Genomic DNA, 25,075 nt, shown 5'->3' on the forward strand with positions numbered 1-25,075 from the left:
CATGTCCTGCTGCCCGGAGTCTGTCTTCAAACTGCTAAAATGCGGGGAGAGTCGGTTCCCATGTGGGAGCGGATCGAACCGTGTCCAAAATTGTCACGTTGGTTCACCTGCATACCAGCCCATTGCCTTCGGGGGAATCGTTGACATACACTATTTTCTCGCCTTTACGACTCAATCCCTGGGAAAACATTATATCGATTACATTGGTTGTCTTAGCCAGTCCATTACACAGCCGCACTTGCCTCTGCCTCAACAGTGGGTGCAGACGATAGGAATGAGCAGCTCCAAACGCACAGGCATCCTGACCTGCACTGTGCGCTCCTACTGCCCGATAGTTTAGCTAAAGAGCGCAAAATGGCGCCACCTGGTGCTCACTAGCGGTAAATACACTTTTGGTGGCTTGATAGACCCTTGGATAGACCATTTACTTACATTCCTGTAAGGAAATTAACAAATAAAACAATATCTAGGCTACAGCAGGCAATGGAGTTCAAATACATAATCAAAATGTATGCTAATAAATAAGTTAGGTCAAAATGAAGAGCACAGAAACATCGATCGATATACGCATTTCATTTCTAGCAAACATTAGAGCAAATATTAACAGCACCATCAGAGGCATTCCATTCACTAATTAAAATCACGTACGCGAGAAAAATTAAAAGAGGTTGATCCAACATGTATATTTATAGACAGTTTCCATGGTGATCGGCTGTTGATTCCAGCGATTGCTCTGTTACTGTTTAATAAGGCTGTTGTCAAGCCGATGTGACGCGTTCTCCTTGGTTTCGACCAACTGCGCTTGCGTACTGGAAGTCCATCATCATGGCGGCGTCAACACAAATCTATAAGCTTATTTTAATCGATTACTGAAACGTTTTAGTGAAAAAAGCGTCGATGAGAACATGCATAGTGACAAGGTAATACATTATCTCTGTTTTCAGCGTACGTGGGCTAAAGCTGGGAAATATTCTGACTGTTATTTTAACTAGAAAGTATCCTGTCTCGTGTGTTACCTAACATTAGCTTAGTAAATTAACGTTATCTTGCAAATTTGCTTGTTTGTCTTATTGTCATAATGAAATATCTATGGTAGCCTTGCTAGTAGGCTACACTGAAATGGATAATAAATGAATGGGGATCTATTTATTCAGAAAATATCCAAGGAAGACACTTGGAAACCAGAAGACCTAAGAAGACACATCAGGGTAAGTTTCTACGAGTTTGGCATGACAAAGAAATTTAAAGCAGTGCAAAAGTTGCTGGATGGAGCTGTATTTATTTATTGCAGAAAATAATAATATTCAAAATTATATACCAATGATACCAATGTGTTTCTTTTTTATTTTTTAGGATGGAGGATATGGGGATGACTATGCCAGGAGGCGAGATGAGACTGAGAGGAAACACAGGGGTGGAGAGTCTGCAGAGAGACGCCACAGAGACCCAGACAAGGAGTCCAGACCAGACAGAGACAAGCACAGGGAGCGGGACAGCACGAGGGAGAGAGGAAAACCACAAGATGCAGAAAAAGACAGATATCTAGATCGAAGGAAAGAGGGCTCAAGGGACAGGAGAGAGGATAAGGACGAGAGAGACAGAGAGAGGAGAAGAGAAAGAGATAGAGTAGGAGAAACAAACAAGTACAGCGATGAGTACAGAGAGAATAGGGAGCGGAGGCGGGATAGAGAGGAAAAAGAGAACCGGGAGAGGGAGAGGGACAAGGAAAGAAACAGAGATAAGGAGAAAGAGAGGATAAGAGAGGGAGAAAGGCACGACGAGAGGGACAGGGACAAAAGGAGGGAAGAGAGAGACAGGGAGAGGAGGAGAGAAGAAAGGGACAGAGAGCACAGGAGTGAGAGGGAGAGAAGGAGACATGAGGACAACGGGGAAGGAGGAAGAGACCGGGCACAAAAGCACGACAGAGAGCAGAGAGAGAGAGAGAGAGACAGGCACCGGGAGAGAGAGCACCTGAAAGAAAGCGAACGGCACAGAGATGAATTCCAAGACAAAAGGAGCGACAGAGAAAGACGAGAGAGGCATGCGGACAGAAAGCATTCAGAACAAAGGGAGGAAAGAGGTAAAGTTACAGCAGTGTGTTCACCTAGCTTGCCATACTCACAGGTTATGCTTAAATATTGGACGCCAATATTTCTATTGTTCTGATTTCAGCGTACAAAGAAGAACGTAGAAAAGACAAAGAGGAGAAAGAAAGGAGGCACAAAGAGAAAGGGCAACATGTAAGCATCTTCAGTGATGTCAACTGTTTATCTCTGTTGTGTATTTGAAGAAAGAGATAAACAAATAACCACATTAAGATACAAACCGCTTTGGCTCTATTCAAGATAAATCCTACTATACCCAAGGTTCCTACACAGGTCTGGAAATATAAATGTGTGGAAAGATATTGTGGTCATTTCCAGGCCTTGATAAGTTTGGAAACTGCACAAAAGTTTGGAAAAGTATGGAAAAATGTTGTACTGTCCTGATATACATACGATTACACATTTTCTATGGCTTTAGACCCCTGTCATCTCACATATTCTGATATTTGTATGTTTATCTGTATTTTTAGAGAGATATGTTAGTAGTTAGTAGGGGGGACTATCAGCATAAATCATACTGAACACCAAAATCTTCAAATCAAATGAAGAAATTAATGTCTGGAATTTCTAGATTGACAATTGAACCCACAGAGGGTAGATGCACACAACAGTATTTTACATCCAGTAATAGTTGACAAATTTTCAAGATCAGTGTGCTGCAGGAAAACCTGTTGAGAAAACCCCTAATCTTGTAAATTTGTGTGGGACAGCCTGGTTGGGTCTGAAGATAATCTGATTTTTTCGGTGTGAAAAATCTATCTTCTTAGCCATCTTGTGGGGATCTTTGTGCTCTCCAGGATGAAAAGCGGAGGCATGACAGTGACTCCAGGGAGCAGAGAGACTGGAAGGGGTCAGACGGTCATCAGCGTGGTGACAGAGAGCGAGCAGAGGATAAACACAGGGAGAGAAGGCAGCGGGAGGAGGAAGACCCAGAGAGGAACCACAGAGACAGGACCAGCACCAAGAAACCAGCCTCTGACCGAAGTCATAGTCATAAGACTAAGACTGCAGAAACAAAGGTTGGTATTGCTTGCCTTTATAATCTTTACAAGAGCGTTCCATAGCCTTTCTGTTGATGGTTCTCTGATGGATTTTATGAATTTGTTCTACTGTGTGTCTCTTTTTTGTGATCCAGGAAGTAGTGATGCTATCTGAGCCCTTGACAGCTAGTGTGAAAGATGTAGGAGACACAGAAGAGCCTGTAAGATGCTCGTTTTCATGAACCTGCTCTGCCACTTAAAGGAAAAATCCACCCAAAACACTTAACCACAGAAAAAAAAACAGCTATTGGTGATGTACCTTGCATTTCTGGGCCCATTTTGTGTATTTATCATTCCCGTGGATAACTGGCCAAACGTAGATCACATGACATCATGTTGAGATAATTCTAGTGCAGCTACAATGGAGTTTGATTGCAGTAATTTTTACCAGCTATGTAAATACGCCCGTACTCCCACCTTTGATTGAAAGCAACAGGTTCACATCCCTCTCTGAGGCTTGTCAAAAGTAATTCTGGGAAACGTAGAAATCACTAACTGAAATAAAAGTAGATGAGACGGGTTGAAGGAAAGTGGGAACACCAAAAAAGTAGAAAAAAGTGCGCACATCCAAAAAAACTTTCTACAGCTGCTGGATCAAAAACAGTTTTAACAGAGAAGAAAAGGTAGAATCCGCACACTGTATTAAAAGCTCCCAGCACCAAAAAAAACCCAACACTAAACAACACTTCATCACAAAATAACTCCTGGAATGTATTGAACATCACAGATTGATTATATCTAACAGTGCAAGAGTATTCCGGGATGGATTTTTCCTTTAAGTGTACTCTTTCCGCTGCCGCCATGAAATCAATCAGCAAATTTCACATCTCAAATTTCAGATCTTCAAATTTCAGATCTTCAAATTTCAGATCATGGCTGTTCATAGCAAGCCCACTTTCAACTAAAAATATCTACATTTTCTGATTGGGGGCTTTGGGGAAGTGGTGATGACTTTGATTGGTTTATCAAGCAACTACTGTATGTACTGCATGCTGTGCACAGTCTGTTCTTCCACTTTTAGTCTTTACTATCTTCAAGCAAGGCATGTTTTCCGATTCATCAATGTTCATGTATTTACTTCAATATATATCAACATACAGTATATATATTGCATACTTACATATATATGTATATATATCACATCTGCAGGTTGCCAACGATGAAGATTTGGCTGAAGACCAGGATTATGGTGAACAGGATTATGAAGATGATTTTGAGGTAAAATAATACTGGCTTCTGATTGTGAAATAGGCTACATAGTTAGTACCTAATTCTAGTAAGTAATGGGGTTTTTCATAATTTCTCATTATGTTTAATTTTTTCGTTTTGACATTTATATTTTATTTGTTTAATTTTACTTTTGCATGCTCTAAATGGATTCATTTTTCAAGAAAGTGGTGAGTATCTGATTTGTCATGAGGAACCTTGTTTTTAGCAATAAGTACATTCATGTTTATTCCTATAAGATGCAAATTTTATGTTCGTAGCATCTTAGTCATTTTGTTATTTTTTGTCAAACTTTATATTGTATTGAATGAGGAATGAGTGGGATTTCTCTCTTCAAAGGATTACGAGGAGGATTTCGAGGAGATGGATGAGAGTGCCAGTGAAGGTGAGGATGAGAAGGAGCCGCAGCATCCAGAGGTGAGAGAAGAGCGGGAGGAGCTTACCACTCGAAAGAGAGAGGAGATCAAGGCGATTCAGAGAGCCATGGATGAGGAGAACGAGCGAGTGGGAACAGCTCAGACCAGACGAAGCACCAGCACAGAGGAGGAAGACAGGCCTAAATGGTCCAGAGGTACATTTCTGACTTCTATACTGTCTGCTGAGAGTTATTATCTTTTAACTGGGGCATCTGACGTTTGCACATTTTACAATTTATCCAAATTTCTCTCACTATTCTGTCGACAGGGTCTGACAAGAACGAGACAGAACGAAAGAGTAGAGGTTCTCAGCGTGGGAAGTTTATCGACTTTGTGGCCGCAAAGCAGCGTGAAGTCAGCAAGAAAGTTGCCAACAAACAGAAGTAGGTTAGACTGAGCAGAAGATGTTCACGTTAAACAGGGAATTAAATCTCCTAATATGATTGGATACACATGGAACAATATTGGCTAATATTGTTAGTAATGTTGTATTATAGTAATATTGGCAAAATTGTATCTGGTTTGGGGCGCTTTTGTAATGTTTTTTTCAAAGTTGTGTTATTTAGTCAGTGCTTCTACAAGAGCTTTGTAGAGTACATGAAACTGTTGGGGCGACTTCATCCAATACGTCTTTTTTGTGACTGCAGGAAACGCAGTACGGAGCTGCTTCGCTTAATTGATCTGGATTTCTCAATGACATTCTCCCTTCTGGATCTGCCACCTGTCAATGAATATGACATGTACATCAAAAGCTTTGGAACTGCAAACACCAAACAGGTCAGTGTTCATTTCCCTTCATTTACACACATACCTGCATTCAGTTTATCAAAGAGAAAAGAAAAATATTCCATGATGCAACAATTTTTCTCAGTAAAAAAAAAAAAAAAGGCTTATTCCGTGTCTAAATAACACATGAGGAATTCTTCCTTGTCAGGCGTACGTTCAGTGTAATGAGGACAATGCAGACCGGGACATCCAGACAGAGGAGATAGAGGTGTGTGAGAAGTGGACGCAGCATCCTGCAGAGAGCAGTGGAGCCTGTGGGGGTAAGGAAACACCAAGCTAATTCTCAACTCTTTTGTTTACATGTGCATTCATTAATGGTGTTTCCCATGTTGTGACAGATCCAAATCTTTCTCAAGAGGCACGAGATAAAAGCATAAGTGAAATGAACATTGATTCACAACGTCTGGCAACGTTTTTACACTCAGCCTCACAGGTATTTATTTTTTTACGGTTACAGATCTTTTGAGCTCCCTTTGAGACCTGTCGCCAATACTGAGTCCTGTTGTGTGTTGTGTCTGTATCCAGGTGATGGTTGTGCTGTTGGAAGAGGATCGAGCTGAGAGAAAATCACTCAGGAAGCTAAGGACTCAAACAGACACGCTGTCCTTCAGCGATGGCAGTTTACAGATCAACACTAAGTTGCCTTTTCTTTATGGTACATATCACAACCATTGATATTCCCATTGTTTCAACAGTAATCCTAGCCTCAGTCCACCCTATTCCCACAAGTATTTTATTAGTTGTCCGTAGCAGATTATAACGAATAGAAACAGGAAAGAGAGTATAGAGGGAAGCAGCAGCACAGCATGGACCCCAAATGAAAACCATGCAGTTGCAAGTACATGTTATGATCTGTACCTTGTTGTTTCACCAGGACATTAGTTATTGTTGTTCAAAATATACTAGCATAGTGACACTAACACATGCATTCACTGCCATGGTCTTCTGTGGTGAGAATAAGTCTTGTTGATCCTATGAGTCAACTCACAAAATTACCTGATTAGCAGTAAGGTCTATCCAGCCACATGACTTTTAACTATTCCTATGAGACAGATAAGAATATTAGAGGTAACTTATTTTTGTCCCGTCATCTGAGACAAGCTCAATCACAGGCAGAGATTGTTGAGCTTATTTTTTTTCCCTTCAGGATTTTTAATAGTGAAATTCTCTTCTCACCACCCTGACCTTGTGGGGCTTCAGTGTCTCATTCAGGGACCCCGTGTCTCATGCTTGTCGACTTGTACTCCCTACACCACCCTGCTGCCTTTTCTGTACAATACAATATAAACAGTGCGGAGAAAACCATGAAATCGTACCTTGATCTAGAGTTGAACCTATGGGATTTCAGTATCTGGGCAGCTCTTCGTTTGGGACAATCAATTTTGATTCTTGATTGCAGGTCGTCACGTCAGCCTGGTGCACTTCTCCCAGGTCCAGAGACACACCATGATGTCGGTCCACAGCCCTACAGCCAAGCCCAGCGCCGTGCGCCTCGACAGCTGCACCATCATCTGCATCTGGAACATCTGGGAGCCTTCCCGACCCCAGAAGATCCTTGTCTATGAGTCTGAGGTAATCTTTTTCAGTTTGTGGTTCGGTTTCAGCAAATTGGGTCCAATTTTGTGATGAATGACAATAAACAATATCTAATGTTATATAATGTTGAAACTTGCTTTCAGGATGTCACTGAGACATCAAAACCTGACATGAGCAAGACTAGTATTTATTTGCACATGTACTAGTATTTTACTTCCACATCTCAGGTTTTTGCTGATAAGGCTCTGTAAACCGTATTACCAGTAAACTGTATTGACTAGAGATCTACATTTTGTTCAGGTGTAAGTGAGCATAACTTTGATTTTACCATAAAAAATAATAATAATATGTTTCCTTCACATTTATTTAGCTGCAGTGGCCCCGAGAAAGTGCCTCCACTGTGAGAAAAAATTAAATACAATGAAAATTCATCATCTTGCCTTATTTCTCAGCCTGCCCCCAAAAAATGTAAATTAACTGCAGTAATTCTCCATATATCATGATATAAATATCTAAAAAAGAGATGTTCTAAAAATGCAACACCTACTGAAACTGATCCTGGAATTGGCCCAGGAGCAAACCAGCAGCAAACGGCAGCAGAACCGAAATCACCCCACAGTCCACTTCTATACACAAGTGATAATAATCGTAATGCTCTGTGCTCCAGGTGCGGTGTTGCTGCTTCAGCCCTGGCAAGGCCGTACTGGTGTTTGCAGGCACGTCGGTGGGCTCTGTGGTGCTGTGGGACCTGAGGGAGCACGCTAGTACCCACTACTGCCTGAAGATAGGGGATGACGAGTGGACCTTCCGACACCCCACCTTCTCCACCGGTAAGTCACAGACGGTCGTGATCATCTGAATTCAATCTATTGTGTTTCATAGACTTTTGACTGGTGGAGTCCTGTCCATGCGTCACTGTTTGAAACATAGAGATAAGACATACTAAAAATATAACAATCTCACTCCAAATTTCTCATTCGCCACTGTTTTATGTGAATCTTTTCACCTTCTACCTTCTACCATTAGGAGGAAAAATCCTTACTTGAAGGAAAAATCCACCCTTGCATATTCTGTTACACTGTTAAATATCATCAATCTGTGATGCTTAATACATTCCAGAGTTATTTTGTGATCAAGTGAACCCACTTTCCCTCAACCTGCCTCGTCTACTTCTATTTAAGTGATTTCGTATGTTTCCCAGAATGACTTTTGATAACCCCCAGATAAGGGACGTGAACTGTGAAGAGAGCAATAGCGATATGACAGCAGAGCGAGAGTTTTCCCTCCTTCGAGAAAAAACAAAGAGTCGCACCCCTTACTCAAAACATGTTGTGGCTCCATTGCATTCTGGTCTATTGAGTCTACTGTTGGTGGAGAAATTGGTACCTCTGCCTCTTCTCTGATGGATTTCTCCCTGTATGATTGTTGAACATCGGTGCAATGGTACTGACAGACGCTGTTTATTTTGATTATATAAAGCATCCCAGTCTTGCACTTGTTATTCTGTGCTGTTGTGTGTTCTGCTGTCTGCACTGCAACCCTCGCAGAAAATGAATGGCAGAGGTCGACCAGCAGCAAACATCGTGACTTAGATGAGTCTGCTGTTCTTGACTGTTGTGCCCCCGCCACCCCAACCCCCCCCCCCCCCACACACACACACACACACACACACACACACACACACACACACACACACCACCCCACCCTGCGCCTGTGTTTCTCTCACTGAAAGTTCAGAGGTCTGTTTTCTTACGTAAGAGTGTTGATGATTCACGGTGTGCTGATACCCTCTCATCTGTCACCTTGTCATCACAGACGCCGTGCTGGCCGGCTCAGGTCATTCGTCCTCGGTGGGCTCTGTGGAAGTGGTCCCCTCCACTATAGCAGGGGGACAGAGGCCAGAGGTCCCGCTGTTGGCATCTGAGGAAGGTAAAGGAAGAACAGAAAATATTACCCTCATTAATATCAGTGAAACTACACTACCAGTCAAAAGTTTGGAGAGACCACATTTTTCTTTATTTTTACAATTTTCCACATTTTAGTATAATAATAAAGACATCAAAACTATGAATTAACACAAGTGGAATAATGCAGTGACCAAAAAAGTGTTAAACAAATCAAAAGTAGCCGCCCTTTGCCTTTAATGGAAAGGCAAAGGCTTTGGAAAGAAATTCATACATAGGCATCAACTTCACTATTTATATTTGTCTAAGAAACAAATTTCAAGCATTTAAGCATAAGCCTTTAGATCAAAATGGCTTTAAGATAATGAAAAGCATTGTGCATTCAATCATGTGTGTCCAAACGTTTGACTGGTAGTGTATATGGTTGTGCCATATACACTACCATGTGCTATGTTTCTTTTGTTTAGAGTTGGCTTTCTATTCTAAGTGTTATTCTGTTTCAAAACCCAGAATCATCAGGATTGTCATTCCAGTTGGCTTCTCTGGATGAAAATGGCATTTTAAATCTCTGGGTAGGTTGGGAAACTCACAGTAGATGCTAGACATTTATTTTTGTTTTTAATGCAAGCTCCAAAGTTATGCCACGATGGACCAGCGTGACTTCCTATCTTTCCCTCTAGGTGGTGGTGGAACTCCCTAAAGCCAACGATGCAGGCTCCCAAATAGACTTGGGTGAGTCAGTCACATTTGAATGCGCTCCTTCTTTTTCCATGAACGTACTTGTCCTTCTCACACTTCTCACACATGCAATACCAACTTCAACCTCTCTCTCTCTCTCTCTCTCTCTCTCTCTGTCTCTCTCTCTCTCTCTCTCTCTCCCCCCCCCTCTGTCTCTCTCTACTCTCTCCCCCATCTTGCAGGGCTCAGGCCTGGGGGCAAAGTGAAGTTGCTTCACAGTTCCTCCCTCCTCACTGCTGAGAGGTGAGATGGATTGATAGTTTTGTAGTGATCATTCATCACTGCCAGCCAGCGGGCCAAAAATACCCAATGTCTTTGCCCAGTGGAACACAGCTGCTCTGTGCGGGTCATACGATCTTGTTTGTTATGTCGTGTGCGCTGTTGTTGTTGTCACCTCTCTGTTTGATGCCAGTGTATCTGCGGTCGTATATGTACAGTGTGAATGTGATGCAGTGTCGTATTCCACCGTTGCACTGTTTGTTTTTGGCTGGGAAGGTCTTGACCTCTGACCTCTGGGACGGGCGTTCCCTCCCTCTCTTTTGCTCTCTCTCTCTGCCCTTCAGGATATCCCCACGAGATGCAATGAAAACAGGCCCATCACAAACACTTCTGCTTAAATTCCTTCCAACTGACTCCAATCATTTCTTTATTGGCACTAATATGGTGAGCATGTTCTTGTCTCTCATAGTTTTTTTTTTCACATTAATCCTCTTAAAATTTTCAGCAAAGTATGCGCCAAACTGTCCCACAATTGTTTACTGTCTGATTTTGTCTCACTGTACCAATGTGATTTTTGTCGTAGGGCCTGGTCAATCATGGAACCAGTCACGGCTTGAAGGCTCCGCCAAAGTTCTACAGGTTTCAGGAGGTTGGAGTCCGACCTGTTGATGTCTGCTCAATCCACTTCTCACCCTTCAGGCAGAACTTGTTCTTGGTGAGAGTGCAACTGTTTAACACTAAAAGGATGTTTGTGCGATCCTCAGAAGGAGAGGGACAGCTTCTCAACAGCACTTATGGAGCTGGCAGGCATTTAGTGTTGTGCTCAGAGGCCCAGAAGCTGCTTTCATCCTACATTGTGTTGTAATTGTTGTCCATTCCAGAGTACATAATTACACAGCTTCAAACGTGTGTGTATGTGCATTGTGTGAAATCGTCTTTTGCCCGTGTGCCAGGTGGGTTGCGGGGACGGCAGCATCAGGCTGCATGCAGTCAGCCATGAGCAGCCTGTGGCGCAGTGGAAGAGCAGCACGGCTGGAGAGCCGGTGGTCTGTCTGCAGTGGGCCCAGACCAGGCCTGCAGTCTTCTGTGTGCTGGATGCAGCCTCTAACCTCCACATATGGGACCTGCTGCAAAATGACTCGGAGCCTGTCATTACTGAAAGGATGAGTGCTGACAGGTAATCCCAGACAGACAGAATGATGGATGTGTGTTTTTGTCTAAAGAATCTGCAGTAAATGTATAAATAGCGCTAGATTATTATGTAGTAATACATAATGCATTGTACATTGTCTTTCCTCTTCTCAGGGTGACAGCTATGGCTGTCTTTGGAGACTCAGGACAACAAAACACATATTCAGGAATAGCACTAGCACATGAGTCAGGAACAATAGAGATGCAGTATTTCACAAAGAGTTTCACCGTGCCCAGTTCTGCAGAAGAGGAGAAGCTGGAGAGTATGATGAATGAAGCCTTCTGAAATAGTGTATCTGATACGATTGTGTTCAGACCATGCTTTTGTGTTGATTGAAAATGTACAGAATGTTTAACTCTAGATGAGCATAAAGATCAATTTATAAATCTGTTTTCTCTTCATAGTCAATATATATGTATATGTAAAATATTTATGTTTTTCTTCTACTTTTGATGCCACATTGTTCACTCATATCCCACAAAACACATTTTTTCTGCATAGCTGGAAAAATACATATTAACATTGCAATCAAAATAATGTTACTAAATACCAAAGATTCTCTATTTTGAATAAGGGCAGCAAACTGAACTTGTAAATAAGTCTGGGTGTGATGTAAATATGAATACTTTTTGATTACTATAAAATATTTGTATTTGTCTCGTTCAATTTTTATACAATAAACTGAGCATATCTGTGGGTGTGTTTTACTTTAATGATAATGACATTTCTTTCTGTAATTGGTGACTTACAACTCCAGTCCATAACATGGATACAAATGCTCTAGTATGGCAAACTTAAATTGAGTCTACTGTTAATAATGGAAATGTTACTTGTCAATTATTAAGACTATAAACCACCCCCTCTACAACCTTAAAATATCGTCTTTATATATTTGCAGGGTATAACTCTGTTGCATAGAAAAGTGTCCCACTATGCACTGATCTACATTTTCTACCATGTTCAACAAAAGTGCGACAGTGCTAAAAAAAAAAAACAGTTTTCAAGAAAAACAAAGATGATATTGTAAAACCTTGTTTGAATTAAATAAGACTTAAGATTTAAACAAAAATCTATATAAAGGGTAGATGTCCAATTCATATGCTCATAGAAGCCTTGTGTTTTATATAAGCCTGTGGGGTCTGGTTGAAGGACGCTCTTGACCACTGGGCCACTTTGTCGGGTATTATTATCTTCTTTTTTGTCGTTGAGGGAAAAAAAGGAGCAAACTGCAAGCTTAAGAAAAGACAAACAAACAAAAAAAAACACTTCTGTTTGCTACAAACTAGTCTGACCTGCCGCAAGTTGTCGAGCAGCGACCCGTTGCCTGGCAACGAAGATTGAGTACTCTTCCGACGTCTGGAATCTAGACTAGATAGCAAAAGATTGAATTTAATTTCAGCCAACATGGGACGTGAAACTACGTTGCAAATCCATTTGCAAATTGATCACGGAAGGTCAGTGGAGTATTTTCTGTTTTGATTCGCCTATTTTTAGCCTACATCAAGTCAGCGAACGACTAATGAAAGTTTGAAAACTTGACACGACCTAGACTACAGACTTAACGTATCCAGGGATGTAATGGAAGGTAAACCCAGAATATAGTTTGCCCACCTTTTTAGGCTAACATCAACCTTTATAGCATAAATTCAGAATACATCTTGTTACATGAGAATAGATCTTTTAAGGAGAAAAAACAACAACAATAGTTTTCTAAAAATGCAACTGATTTTTTGTTTTGTTTATAGGTTATGGTGGTTGTTTGACATATGATCACTAACTGGATGTCAGTTTACTCACTTTTTAATTAACCACTTCATCACTGCATGTATCACCAAATGGGATAAGCTATGATTTGTTAACTACTTGCTAAGCATACAGGAAAATAACATTAAAACAGCACCACCATGCATTCATATAGCTAAAGTTAACAACTTGTTTTTGTTTGTTTGTTTCTTATTTATTTGTTTGTTTTGTGTAGAGTGTCATGCACTAGCAAGTGCAACATAACCACCAGCAAAAAGAGAATTTAATTTAAAAAAAAAAAAGTTCAGTGGATGAAGCAGAGGAGAGTAGAGTAGAAGCTGGTGGTGATGTTGTCTCCTGCCTCGCAGCAGACGGATGAGGAGAGTGAGAGTGTCAGGGAGAGAGCAGCAGCAGCTCTCTCTTCCCTGGGGCTGCTGTCTCAAGAGAGGGGGAAATCAACTGGAAATACACTCGGAAAGTGGAAGTTGCTCGGCCGTGAAATGATGCAGGTTACGGACAAGGTAGTGTGTGTCTTTTATTAATAGAATGCTGACCTGCTGTGTGTACGCTCAGAGGTCTTAACACACTATATACTCTCTCTCTCTCTCTCTAGGTGGCACACTCTAAGGCCAAGCACCAAGTGTTCACTCACGGTCTCCACCTCCTACGCCATTTCTCCTGTGACAGCCCCGTGCGTTACATGATGTATTCTGAGGCTGCCGCAGCGTTCATTACTCTCCACACAGACAACACAGCCCGCCTTCACCAGGCTGACGGCCGCCAGCAGAGCTCCCCGTCCCGCTCGGCCCCCTTCCCCTTCACGGGCCTGACCTCCACTAAGCTGTCTGGCTGTCTGGTGGGTTGGGGTCCGGGGCCCATCTTCGCACTTCTGGACAGCGAGCTACGCCCCCTGGCTGCTGCCCACGAGCCCCCGGACATCCGTGTGTGTCAGGCAGCAGAGCACTCCACAGAGCTGGTGACTGCGGGGGCGGGGAACGTGTGTGTGTGGTCTGTGATGCACATGAGGTGTAAGGTGAAGACAGTGGAGGGTCTGCGGCGCAGCGTTTTTACTCAGATGGCGTTGGCACCCCCGCGGTCCGACTGGCCCCACAGAGCCTTCGCTGTGTGCGGCAGAGTTGTGACCGTGGTCGACCTCGACGCCGGGAAAGTTCTGGAGCACAAGAAGGATCTCTGCTTACGGTGTGTATGGGCGTGATGTGATGTGGGGTGGTGGAGGGTGATGCCTGACAGCCTGTGAGAGCTGGAATTTGCATTTTTGAGCATCAAGATTAACAAATTTTGTTTTACAGTGATATCACAGCAGTGGTGTACTGCTCTCAACTGGACTGTTTGATCGTTGCATCTCAAGACCTGTCCATTAGAGTGTGGGATCCAGACTGGGAGTTTCATATGGCTTTTGTAGGACATAATGGTAAAGAAATGACTAAAACCCACCACTCCATTGGTCTGTCTGTCTTCTCTCTCTATCTCTTTATGTTGTATGGACATAACATTGAGTTTTTTCTGTTTTCTTGTATCTGTCTCTGTGTCCAGGTGTGGTGAACTCCATGCTCTACTGCTCTGAATTAGGCATGCTGATTTCAGCCTCTATGGACTGCACCATACGCTGCTGGAATTTGGAGGAAGGTGACGAGGTCCAGTGTGTCCACACAGAGGAGGGCAGCCCCCCCTTGTACATGGGAGCCACTGGAGAGGGAGGCACCTTCTTCTCCTTCTCTCACCAGGTAGTAGACTTCTGGATCATCAGCAGCTTGTACACCCTCCACTGTAAACTGGGAGGGGATGCAGGACTGCCGTTGAGACAAATCCTCGTCCCACCCTTCCCCGCCCCCTACCCCGCCCGAGCGGTCTGTGTCAGCGGGGACAGTGACGTCACGCTGGTGGCCGGAGAAACAGGAGCAGTGCTGACTTCCTTCAGAGCAAAGCAGAGGATTTTGTGTGCCGACTACTGCCTGCACAAAGAGATCCTGCTGGCCCTGACGGAGGCGGGTACGGTGCTCCAGGCCAACACGCTCACCAATCCTGTCACGCTGATGAAGGAGTGGCGGGGAAGAGGCCTGGGGCCCTGGCAGCAGGAGGACTCTGTGACTGATTATGAGGCCCAGAATCTGCCAAGCCCTGGACCAGCTTCCTGCCTGGTACTCTACAGTTTTGTGGCTGAAACCCAGAGAGCCCTAGAGGAGTGGAGGGGTTTGCAGGAGGAGAGAGGACACAGTCACAGGAACAAGGCAGCGCTTGATGATACCAAGAACAAGTGAGCCACTTCTTCTGCCTCCGCTTTTATCACAGTCACACTGTTTAGGGCCTTTATCAGCGTACCGCTGTTGTCGGGTGAAAACCTCATCTCTCAAATGTCAACTTTTCAGGAGCTAAGAAAAACATCCTTGTTATCAGCTTGACCACCATGCATTTTAGAGTTTATCCAGTGGGTTTTGAAAGAGTTTCATTCAGAGAGAATTTTCTCAACCCATAGAGGAATGTGTAATCTTTCAATTGAAGTTAAGAAATGAAAATCACAAAAATCAGAGAGAGAGAGTTAAGAGGTTTTGACCCAACAATATCTTACTGTTCTAACACGCACCTTAAGTACATGATAACATGTATAATTTCAAAAGAGCAAATCCCCCTCTTCTGAAAATGTAGTGGCAAATGATCGTGAAAGAATTTCCAGTACATTTCAAAGTAAATATGCTATGGTGCCAAAGAGCCTGTAACTTATCGGATTTGATTGTACTTATGTGCCTGAGACAGGTTTTTGGTCATGCTTGGCCAGAGTGGAGGCTGTGTGAGCGTTCTGAAACTGGGTAATGGGAAGGTCCTGTACAGGACGCCTGCACACAATGGCCAGAGAGTCACCACAATGCAGGCAGACCCTGAGAACAGCTGCCTGCTCACCACAGGTACACACCAGTTCTGGATTATGGCCTTTGTATGCTTGACTTGGTTGAGTTATTATGATTGAGAATGGTGACAATGGCGATGATCATGATGATGAATGATGATGTGAAGCTCCACCTCTTGCTCCCAGGTGAGGACAAGACATTGTTGGTGTGGAGGGTGGATCCCTACGCCCAGGAGTGTCTCAGCCAACACCTGAGCCTGTACTGCGGCCAGCCTCTGCTCCACCTGGCAGTGCTGGGGCCCCGGCTGGCCCTGGCCTTCCAGGAGCCCCACAGCGCCACCTACAGCCTGATGCACTTCAACCTGCTCAGCCGGAGCCAGGCTGATCACCCGCCTGGGGAGGACCATTCAGACTGCTTCACAGGTCACAGAGACAGCAAGCCGCAGTGTTGAGGACAATTTTAGCGTCACTAATGAATTGATTACCTGATATGGTGTTTTCTGTGTGTGCTGGTGTGGGTGTGTGTTTGTTTTTCATGCAGGCCTGTGTGTGTGTCCTGAGCTGAGAGTGTTTGTCTCTGGCAGTCTGGATGGGACTGTGCGTATTTGGAACAAGGAGAATCGCCTCATCAGGTTGGAGCTCATTACTTGCCACTGGTCCTTTGCATGACAGTATTAAAGCAGCTTTCGATTTTGTTCCAGTATATGTGCCGTAGCCTTTTAACGTGTACAGCTTTCCCAGCTCTTCAGCCCTAGAAGTCTTTCATTTTTCAGAAATCAGAAGAAACAATGTCTCCATATGTCTAGTTGTGTGTGTAACCCCTCCAGGACACTCCAGCTGAGTGCACAGCCTGAGTGCATGGCTTACAGTGGGTTAGGAGGAGACTTGTTCCTGGGCATCAGAGGGGATCTGTACAGGATGAACTGTGCCAATTTACTGCCACAAGAGTACCAACAAAGGGTAACTTACTGATCTGGATGGCTGGCTGGCTGGCTGGATGATGGATGGATAGATGGATGAGACATTTTCTAGCCAAAGCTGCAAAGCACCTATCAAATGTCTCTTTATGCTCATTTTGTATTCACAGCTCCTTTGCACTCTTAATTCTGACCCTGTTCCCGACTGGCCTATCATCCAGATTAAAGCAAAGCACAGCAAACGAAAGTAAGATTCATTCATATTACATACTAAGAGTAATCCATGGTAAAGACCTAATGAGCTATGAACAATGTTGATACAAACAGATCTGCTAGCACAGCCATGAAAGAGGAAGACAGCAAAAACATCACAGACACGGCCAGCAATCGATTAGCCTGTGAAGACGTGTGGAGACAGAAGGTGTGTGTGAATTGGTAATATATGCGAATATACAATGCATGTCTGTAAAATGGCACACTGTAAGAAAAATGCATGCAACAAAGTAGTTTATCTCCTCTCCATCTGTCTCAATACAGGAGTATGAGAGCTTACTGGCACGAGACAAAGACCTAGCTGCGCTCCTGCAAGACACAGTGAAATGCAAGAGAAGGAAGCCTCCCAGTACAGAGCAAACCCAGAAAGAGGCTTTTGATCACTACATGAAAATAATATACGGCCTGCCTCCCAACATTAAGGTTACACCCCCCTTTTACCTGGTTCTTCTCAGTGCTTTCAGGAATACTCTGCCATTTGGCAAAAAAAACTCTTTGATCAACTTGCATGCAGCAACAGCTTCACCTCTGCCTGTCCAGGATTTATCGCACTGCGGCAGTACAAGCTATCTATGCACTATATGCAGCCTATTTCTTTAAAGACTGTCTGCATGCTGTGATGTGTTTATGATCCTGCCAATGCTTTCAGCGTTCAAATAAATCCCATTACACCTTTTATTTGAATGTTTGGCATATTTTTGGGGGAGAGAGTACTATATCATTAATGGTATTACGCTGTGGTTTCAGATTGGGTTTGAGGACAGCTTTGACCCAGACGCCCTTCTGTTTTCTCCTGAGCCATATGACGAGCAGCCATGTACTCCTCCTCCCTTAGCAGAAGACTTCTGTCCTGATTGTAAAGTGAACAGACCCATGACTTCAGAGTCTAGGAGGGAGCAGGTAAAGACTCATAGGATGCATTGATAGCATGGCAAGCAAAAACTTGCTCCTGTTTATTTGCAATGTCAGGGCAGTTAAATCATTGACAGAAAAATACAACGTGTTTTGTTTTTCTCTGAGAGTAACAGAGGCCTTGGGTAAACAACCCTGGTGAGTTCTATGGTGAATCTCTTACTTTGTGTGTGCATGTCTGCATGTGTGTGTTACTTTTCCTTGTAGCCTCAAAAGCCCCCGTCTCCAAGAAAGCAACCCAAACCAAAAACCCCTACTCCACCTCCGTCCCCACCAAGGACCCCAACCCCAGCCCCACTCCGGACACCCACCCCGGTCACGCCCCGGACACCCACCCCGGTTACACCCACCCCGGAGACACCCACCCCGGAGACACCCCAGACACCCACCCCGGTCACGCCCCGAACACCCTCTCCGGTCACGCCCCAGACACCCACCCCGGTCCCAACCAGGACACCCACCCCAGTCTCACCCAGGACACCCACCCCTGAGATGCCAGTGTTCCTCAGACAGTTTGCAGAGGAAGGCTGGTTCAAGGACATGTATCCAGACCATAGGGTAATCCAGGTTAACTTCAACAAGATATATCCTGTGCACAAAGCAATATGGTAAATTCCTATTGATCTTTGGTCCAAGTTTAGATCTTATTGTGTGTGTGTTTGTGTGTGTGTGTGTGTGTGTGTGTGTGTGCAGTGTATCCCAAGCACCCTATCTCCAGAGGATTTCTCCTTGCAGCTGCTTGATTATCTAAACACCTGCAGCGCTCCATCCAAGATAAAGATCGTAGCTGCACTACAGGCGCTGCACAGACAGGAACTTCTACAGAACACAGAGAAGTTTCACAAAGGCTTCATCGACTCTGTGTCCAAACACGTCAGACCTAATATGGTACTGTATGACTTGCCGCTTGCCGCTCTGCATTTGAAGAACTGGATTTTGAGGGTGTGTCTCAATTTTTTATTGTTTGTGTGTGTGTGTGTGTTTCAGTCCCCTGAGGAGCAGATCCTGATTGGTGAAATGTTAAATCTGTTCATGTGTCTAAAATCGGACAGCTGCGACTTCGTGATAAGTCTTCTCACTCTTCTGGCCTATAAAAAACTGCATCTCCGGTTAGTCCATGAATGCTTTACTGCTGTTCTAAAAGTCAATGGGTGGCAATGGCCTCTCAACTTTTTATTTTATCGGTCTGCTTCTCAAGTGAAATTTTAACTTCTTGAACTGAAAGAGGGCGTATGGAGAACATTGCCATTTTGTATGTTTCTGTTGTCCCTTCAATAGGAAAACAGTCGTGTGCATGCTGACAGGGATCGGTGTGCATGAGGCTGAGCAGTGGCTGTGTCCGGAGCTGGAGAGCTGGGACTCAGAGCTGCGGGACCAGTCTAACGTCTGGAAGAGCCTGCATGAGAGAGCGGAATACTGGCTGGAGCTATGGATCTCCAAATACAAAGTAAACAAAGACTGGTTTTACTTTAACTCTCTATCTTTGTAGCTTAAACTTTCATTTTTAATGGTTGGGAAAAAAAGGTAACAGATTTGATATCCATTCTCGCCACTCATTAAAGTATTTTTAAGCAAGACAAAAGGGTAGAACAGGTGCTTGAAAATTGAGAGGACCTCCCTCTGTGAATCAGCTCTCTGCTGCTTCTGATGTCCTTTCCTGTGACCCTGACTCCTCTAAATAGGAGCACATGAGAGCTTGTCAGAGTGTTGATGACTGCCATGGCCTGCGGTGTCCTGACTGGTTTTGACTTGCCAAGCGATTAACTGGTTTCCCTTTGGTCTCCTCTCTCCTCCCATGCTCCCAGGAACATAGCAGGTGTCAGTACCTCAGGAACGCAGCACAGTGGAAGCCTCTCACCTTCACCATGGTGGATGTGCTTAATTACTTCTGCTCCATCCGAAAAGAGGAATACATGAAGGCCCAACATGTTGTACCCGCGGGTCGCAAAGACACTGTGCTTCTGCCCCAATCTGGCTGGTATAAAATATCTCCAGTTATGTACATAAAATAGATGTTATACATGCACCTGTTGTCTAATTTTTTACTCTTCTCTGTGTGTGTGTGTGTGTGTGTGTGTGTGTGTGTGTGTGTGTGTGTGTGTGTGTGTGTGTGTGTGTGTGTGTGTGTGTAGTTGTTCTCAGCCAATTTACCGTCTAGGAGAGAATTGCAGCATGGCCAGGATACGCAGGCCACCAGGTAAGATTTCATCTCCCACCTTGCCTTGGTAAAGATTACTCATAAAATGCAACTGTTTTACTGTACAAAATGCATGTTTTCTAACCTCCAGTGGATTCTTGTCTCACAGGTATAACTCTGCCTCCTCTGCGAAACCGTCCGTTTCTCATGTGCTGCCCCAATTTCATCACCTTGCCGTTACCTCGGGTTAGTCTGTGCCCCTTCCCCATCCGCTCAGACCAGAACTGTCTGACGGCCTCTCCTCGACGCTACTTCATTCTGCAACAGTCTTATGTAGAGTACTACAGATGATGCCTCTCAGGCAGGTAGTTTCCCATTAATACCCCATTAAAAATATAATTTTGAAAGACGATATGCTTGACAGAATTAAAATGACTTCTTAATTAAATCACTGCTTTATGATTTATTCTGTAACGTATGTAACTGCATTCATTTGGTACATGGGTGATTTGGTACACTCACACATTTGCTGATGTTGGTGATACTTTGGACTCGATATGGACCTGAATACAAAAGATATCATTCTGATAAAGCAGACATATGCCACAATAATGACATAAATTGGAACAGCACAAAGACAAAAAAAAATCCTTAGTGAATAAAAAGATGTAGTAGAAAAATACCTAGAATAGCTATGCAAACTTTGTTTCCGCTTTAGAAAAACAAAATCACTACTGGACAGAGAATTTATACTTAATTCAAATAAATGTAAATATTTTGCACCTCCTATACATTCATTTCCTATTTAAAGAACAGTTTTGCAAACACATTACCACACATAATGTTGGTTGTTGACATGTGCAGTGTGTCACATTATAAAATGTTTTTCACACAGTTGCTCCATCAGGGTTTTGCAAGACTGGTGGCCCCCCCAAAATATTTGGACAAGTGCCATGTACAGACAAAGTACTGCTGACAGATGTAAAGGCACAGGAGTGGACAGACTGTAACCTTAAACCAGTGGGATTTGATAATCTGTTTCCATCCCAGCTATCCTTGTAATCTGTTTAGAGAGCTTTGGCACAAAACTACTGCTTCACATGCTACACCTTAATTCATATAGTAAACAAGTCAATAGCATACAGAGTATTATTTAGGCTTTAAGCACCTTTTGATTGAAGTTTGGCATATATTTGTTACATTGTTCCAGCCAAATAATTTGTCCATAGCAGAAAAGAGCATAACTGAATAATGCAATCCATCGCTGAGAAAGTAAAGCATAAAAATACAAAAGTACTTTTAAAAGAATATACTACCCCATTGCTAGGATGATAATTTGATTGTCAAGCTTGTGTACATTGCTCTGGTGTGTGTCAGTCAGTGAACTGAAGAGCTTCTGTGTTCTTCCCCTGAACTCTGCTCTAGTCCACCAAGTCTTTATCATAGTTGAGCAAGTCGCAGGTCAGGAAGAGGTCAGAGCGGCTGCTCTCTGTCAGCACCCTGTTGAGCTGGCTGCTGGTCGCGTGGATTTCCACAGGCTCATCCAGAGGCCAGTCTAGGAGCTGCGCGCTGGAGGGAAGGTCAGGCAGGCCTGGCTGGTAGTCCTCCAGGGGGTTGGGATACAGTAACTGGCGGAGGGAGGGCATTCTCACGGCTGTTCTCACCAGGTCCAGGAGGCCGGCCATGGAGAGCGGGTTGAGGGCCAAACCCAGGCTCTTGAGTGCCCGGCAGCACCCCAGAGAAGGCAGCAGGGTCGCCAGCAGGCCGTCAGTCAGGCCACAGCCACTCAGGGTGAGGTGCTGCAGGCTGCCAGACGCTTGGGAGAGGAGGCGGCGAACAGAAGGCAGGGTGTTTTCATCCAGACGGTTTTCACTCAGATCCAGCTGCTGCAGCGTGGAGGCATGTTGGCTGCAGGACAGATAGGCGAGGTCAGCTGGGCTCAGGCTCAGATATGGCAGTTCCAGTATCTCCAGAGGCTGAGACAGTGAGCTGTAACAAAACAGGGGAGGGCAGAACATTTACCTAAGTTTGCACATATTCAGTATACAGGATTTATTTTATGATTTCAGTCTTAAATGTTAAAATTCTGAATTAGTTTGAGAGGATTTGCACTGAATAGATTAAAATTAATCTTTTAAAACTGCAATTCCAATTTGTATTAAGTGGTTAGCTATGTTATGTTGTCTTTCCAAGTCTTTGAAATCCAAGGTAGAATTAATAAAATAATATATGCCAGTAGGTTTGTTTTCTGAAACACAAAAACTTGTCAGATATGCTAATCCGATACAATAACCCACAAGATCAGTTTGGGTGAGGAGAAAAAACTGTCTTGATAATACTCGTCCCCAGAGAAAAAACTTGACATCATGAGTAGGTTCAAGTACTGGACTCAAGGTGCAAACACAGTTATGTGGTGCGTTCATGTGCTAGGGAACCCAGGCCATACCTGAGTAGCATGCGTAGGTGTCCAGGCAGGCGTAGTGCGGTGAGACTAAGGCGTCGCAGTTGCTGTAGCTGTGCCAGACCCAGTGACATTTCCCTCAGTGCCTCCTCCTGCCCAGGCTGGTCTCTGCGAAAATCCAGGTTACAGTAGTGCAGGCGGAGCGAGTTCAGCGCAGGGAAGGTGGAGAGCTGGGGCAGCAGCTGAGCCAAGCCCGCCACCCCCAGGCTGCTGTAGCGGACATCCACCCCCAGAAGGCTCTGATGAGGCAGGAGGTCCAGCAGGGTCCTGATGCTGGACACCGATAGCTCCTCCACACGAAGGTATCTACACTGGAGCTTGAGGGGTCCAACTGTACCCAGAGCCACACGCACACGCTCCCAAGAGCGGGCATTGACAAAGAGATCGGCTCTCACGTGCATCACCACGTCACCGTCTGGATCCATTTCCTCACTCTCTTTTCTGCTGCCTGCCACTGTGCTCTCTCTATTTCTCTCCATCTCCATCCTCCTCCTTACTCCCTTAATCTGCTCCTCTTCACCTGGAATCCCTGACGATCCCACCCTCTCTCTTTCATTTCTCCCCAGCTCCCCAGTGTCTGTGCTCACCTCCTCGCCACCTTGTTCCTTTCCCTCCACCCTTGTCTTCCTTTGTCCTCTCTCCCTTTTCACTATATCCTTTTCTCTCTCCATAGCCAAGACCCGTTTTCTCTCCCGCTCCCTTTCTCTTCTCTGCACCCTCTGAGCTCCAGCCTTGGCCTGAACAACCATGGTGCAGAGAGCCACAGTCAGAGACCAGCCACCCATAGGGTCTCCCATTCCTCCCTCTTCACCTTGCAGCCCACAGAGGTCCAGCACTTGCAGCGCACACCTGAGAAAGAGCAATAGAGGAAAATTGATAAACAAGACATGGTGCATGACTGATCATAATCCAAACACTGTATAATAACCATTACTCTACTAGTCACCTTTGGTCCGACAGTCCTCTGACAACAGCAAGTAAGAGAGCCTGGATGCAGAGTCGATTTGGGGGATTTTGCCCTGCTTTCCTCCGTCCGCCGACTCGCAGTGTGCGCTCAGGCCATCGCTGCACCAGCTCACCCACAGCCAGCGGTCGGCAGCTGGTGAAAGCGGCTTCCAGCAGGTTTCTGTACAGCTCCCTGGGCACCCAGCTCAGCCAGTTAGGCGACGAACTGTGGTCACTCACCACCTCCTTCGCACAAAGGCTGACTAAAGGAAGCACCATTGTGGAACAGCGCCAGGCGAGCTTTTAAGATTAAACTTTTAAAGTTAAAGCGAGGAGGAGCCGAAATAATGTTGCCTTCGAATTTCCTTTGCCAACGAAGCTGCCGTTACATGTCTAAAGCGGTGAATGTCTGATAAAGTTAGCCAACATTAAGGTTAAGGTTAAAACAGCGTGAAGCTAGCTAATACTATAGTTTTACGATAGCAATTCGATACTATCCAGTAAAACACCCAAAAAAAGAATTAACAACATCATCGGATAGGTAGTTGGATTATCCACATAAAGAAACTATGCAGCGACGGCTGGAAACATTTCGCGTGTGAAATATAAGACGTTGGCACATTATGTTAACTAGACAAACTGTCTCCGTCTGTGGGATCGTTCAAGATGCTGCCGCTGGCGCTCCAGTGTTTACAATTTACAGTGACGCATATTGATGACGCTGCACGTATTGGTTTACGTCACGACAGTAAGGGTAGAGTGGACCTTTGCTTGCATGGCTATACATTATTTATCGTGTTCTGCTACTGTTGATTCTGTGCAGCTATTTTTGAAATCAGTTTTACTATCACCCGATAACTTAGTACTTTTACGGCCTTTAATGGTTTATTGATTTAAGGTCTTACAAAGCTGAATTTCAGGTTCTACACCCTTCCAAACCATATGTCTATTTATGGAGATCATCATAGGAAATGCGTATCTCGACTTGTGCATACGAGCATATGGATGCTGTTCAACTTCATTTATCAAGCACCGTTGACGAAGCACTGTCGATGCTGTCGAGTTGAGTCTTCAAACCTTGCTCTAATGCAGCTGGAGACAAATAAGCTCTGCAAGGCTATCAGTGGGATGACACTTTAGGAAGTCATATTTTTTGTGTCAAAGCCAAATCTGTTGAAGTAATGCTTACAGTTCCCATTCTTCATCTTGATGAATAGAGTCTTCTAGCCTACATTTACAAAACTGCCAGCCTGTAGCCATGCAATTAATAAGTACAATGTGGTTTGGTCAAGATGGTATTGAAAGTTTGATAAAGTTTTGCAGTTTCCACTTACATATATTATACCAAGGAACCTACTGTATATTATACTGCCATCTAGTGGCAATCTATGGATATCAGTCAATAACCCACAATGGGGAATATCAATGGAAATATCAGGGGAATACCACTGAATTCAGCTCTGAAATATATCATAAGACAGCAAAGTCTGTATTAGTGAACATTTAGCACAAAACAAGAGAGAAGAGTTTGGAATGTAAAACTAATCTGTAATGCTACACCAATATATAGCTCAACTAAAAAAATGATTTGGAAAAAGAGCCTGAAAGCAGCCAGGGTGATTTCCTGAGGATCAAGACACATTTCCTGTGTCAGAACTGAC

The 25,075-nt window shown here is 44.1% G+C and overlaps 2 protein-coding genes across 2 annotated transcripts; one reads left to right on the forward strand and one right to left on the reverse strand.

Moving 5' to 3' along the window:
* Window positions 1–809: 809 nt before the first annotated feature.
* dync2i1 (dynein 2 intermediate chain 1) lies at window positions 810–11,497 on the forward strand. Its single transcript, XM_071526019.1, has 23 exons — window positions 810–920; window positions 1,155–1,208; window positions 1,354–2,080; window positions 2,173–2,240; window positions 2,903–3,124; window positions 3,241–3,306; window positions 4,295–4,363; window positions 4,712–4,943; window positions 5,057–5,171; window positions 5,436–5,565; window positions 5,723–5,834; window positions 5,913–6,007; window positions 6,100–6,229; window positions 6,974–7,146; window positions 7,778–7,940; window positions 8,926–9,039; window positions 9,525–9,586; window positions 9,695–9,746; window positions 9,935–9,995; window positions 10,316–10,415; window positions 10,555–10,686; window positions 10,925–11,148; window positions 11,277–11,497. Exons 1-23 carry the CDS (start codon window positions 906–908, stop codon window positions 11,446–11,448), a joined length of 3,288 nt encoding a protein of 1,095 aa, XP_071382120.1. The 5' UTR covers window positions 810–905; the 3' UTR covers window positions 11,449–11,497.
* An 8,968-nt stretch (window positions 11,498–20,465) lies between these two features.
* Window positions 20,466–24,055, reverse strand: LOC139649536 (leucine-rich repeat-containing protein 14). Its single transcript, XM_071525968.1, has 3 exons — window positions 23,416–24,055; window positions 22,455–23,318; window positions 20,466–21,997 (listed from the first exon to the last, which is right to left on the reverse strand). Exons 1-3 carry the CDS (start codon window positions 23,691–23,693, stop codon window positions 21,430–21,432), a joined length of 1,710 nt encoding a protein of 569 aa, XP_071382069.1. The 5' UTR covers window positions 23,694–24,055; the 3' UTR covers window positions 20,466–21,429.
* Window positions 24,056–25,075: the final 1,020 nt, after the last annotated feature.

The sequence above is a fragment of the Centroberyx affinis genome, unplaced genomic scaffold (genome assembly GCF_046629955.1).
Source record: "Centroberyx affinis isolate AG114_WGS23_722 - 3 ecotype Tasmania unplaced genomic scaffold, CSIRO-AGI_Caff_v1 ptg000109l_1, whole genome shotgun sequence".
NCBI classification, from domain to species: domain Eukaryota; kingdom Metazoa; phylum Chordata; class Actinopteri; order Beryciformes; family Berycidae; genus Centroberyx; species Centroberyx affinis.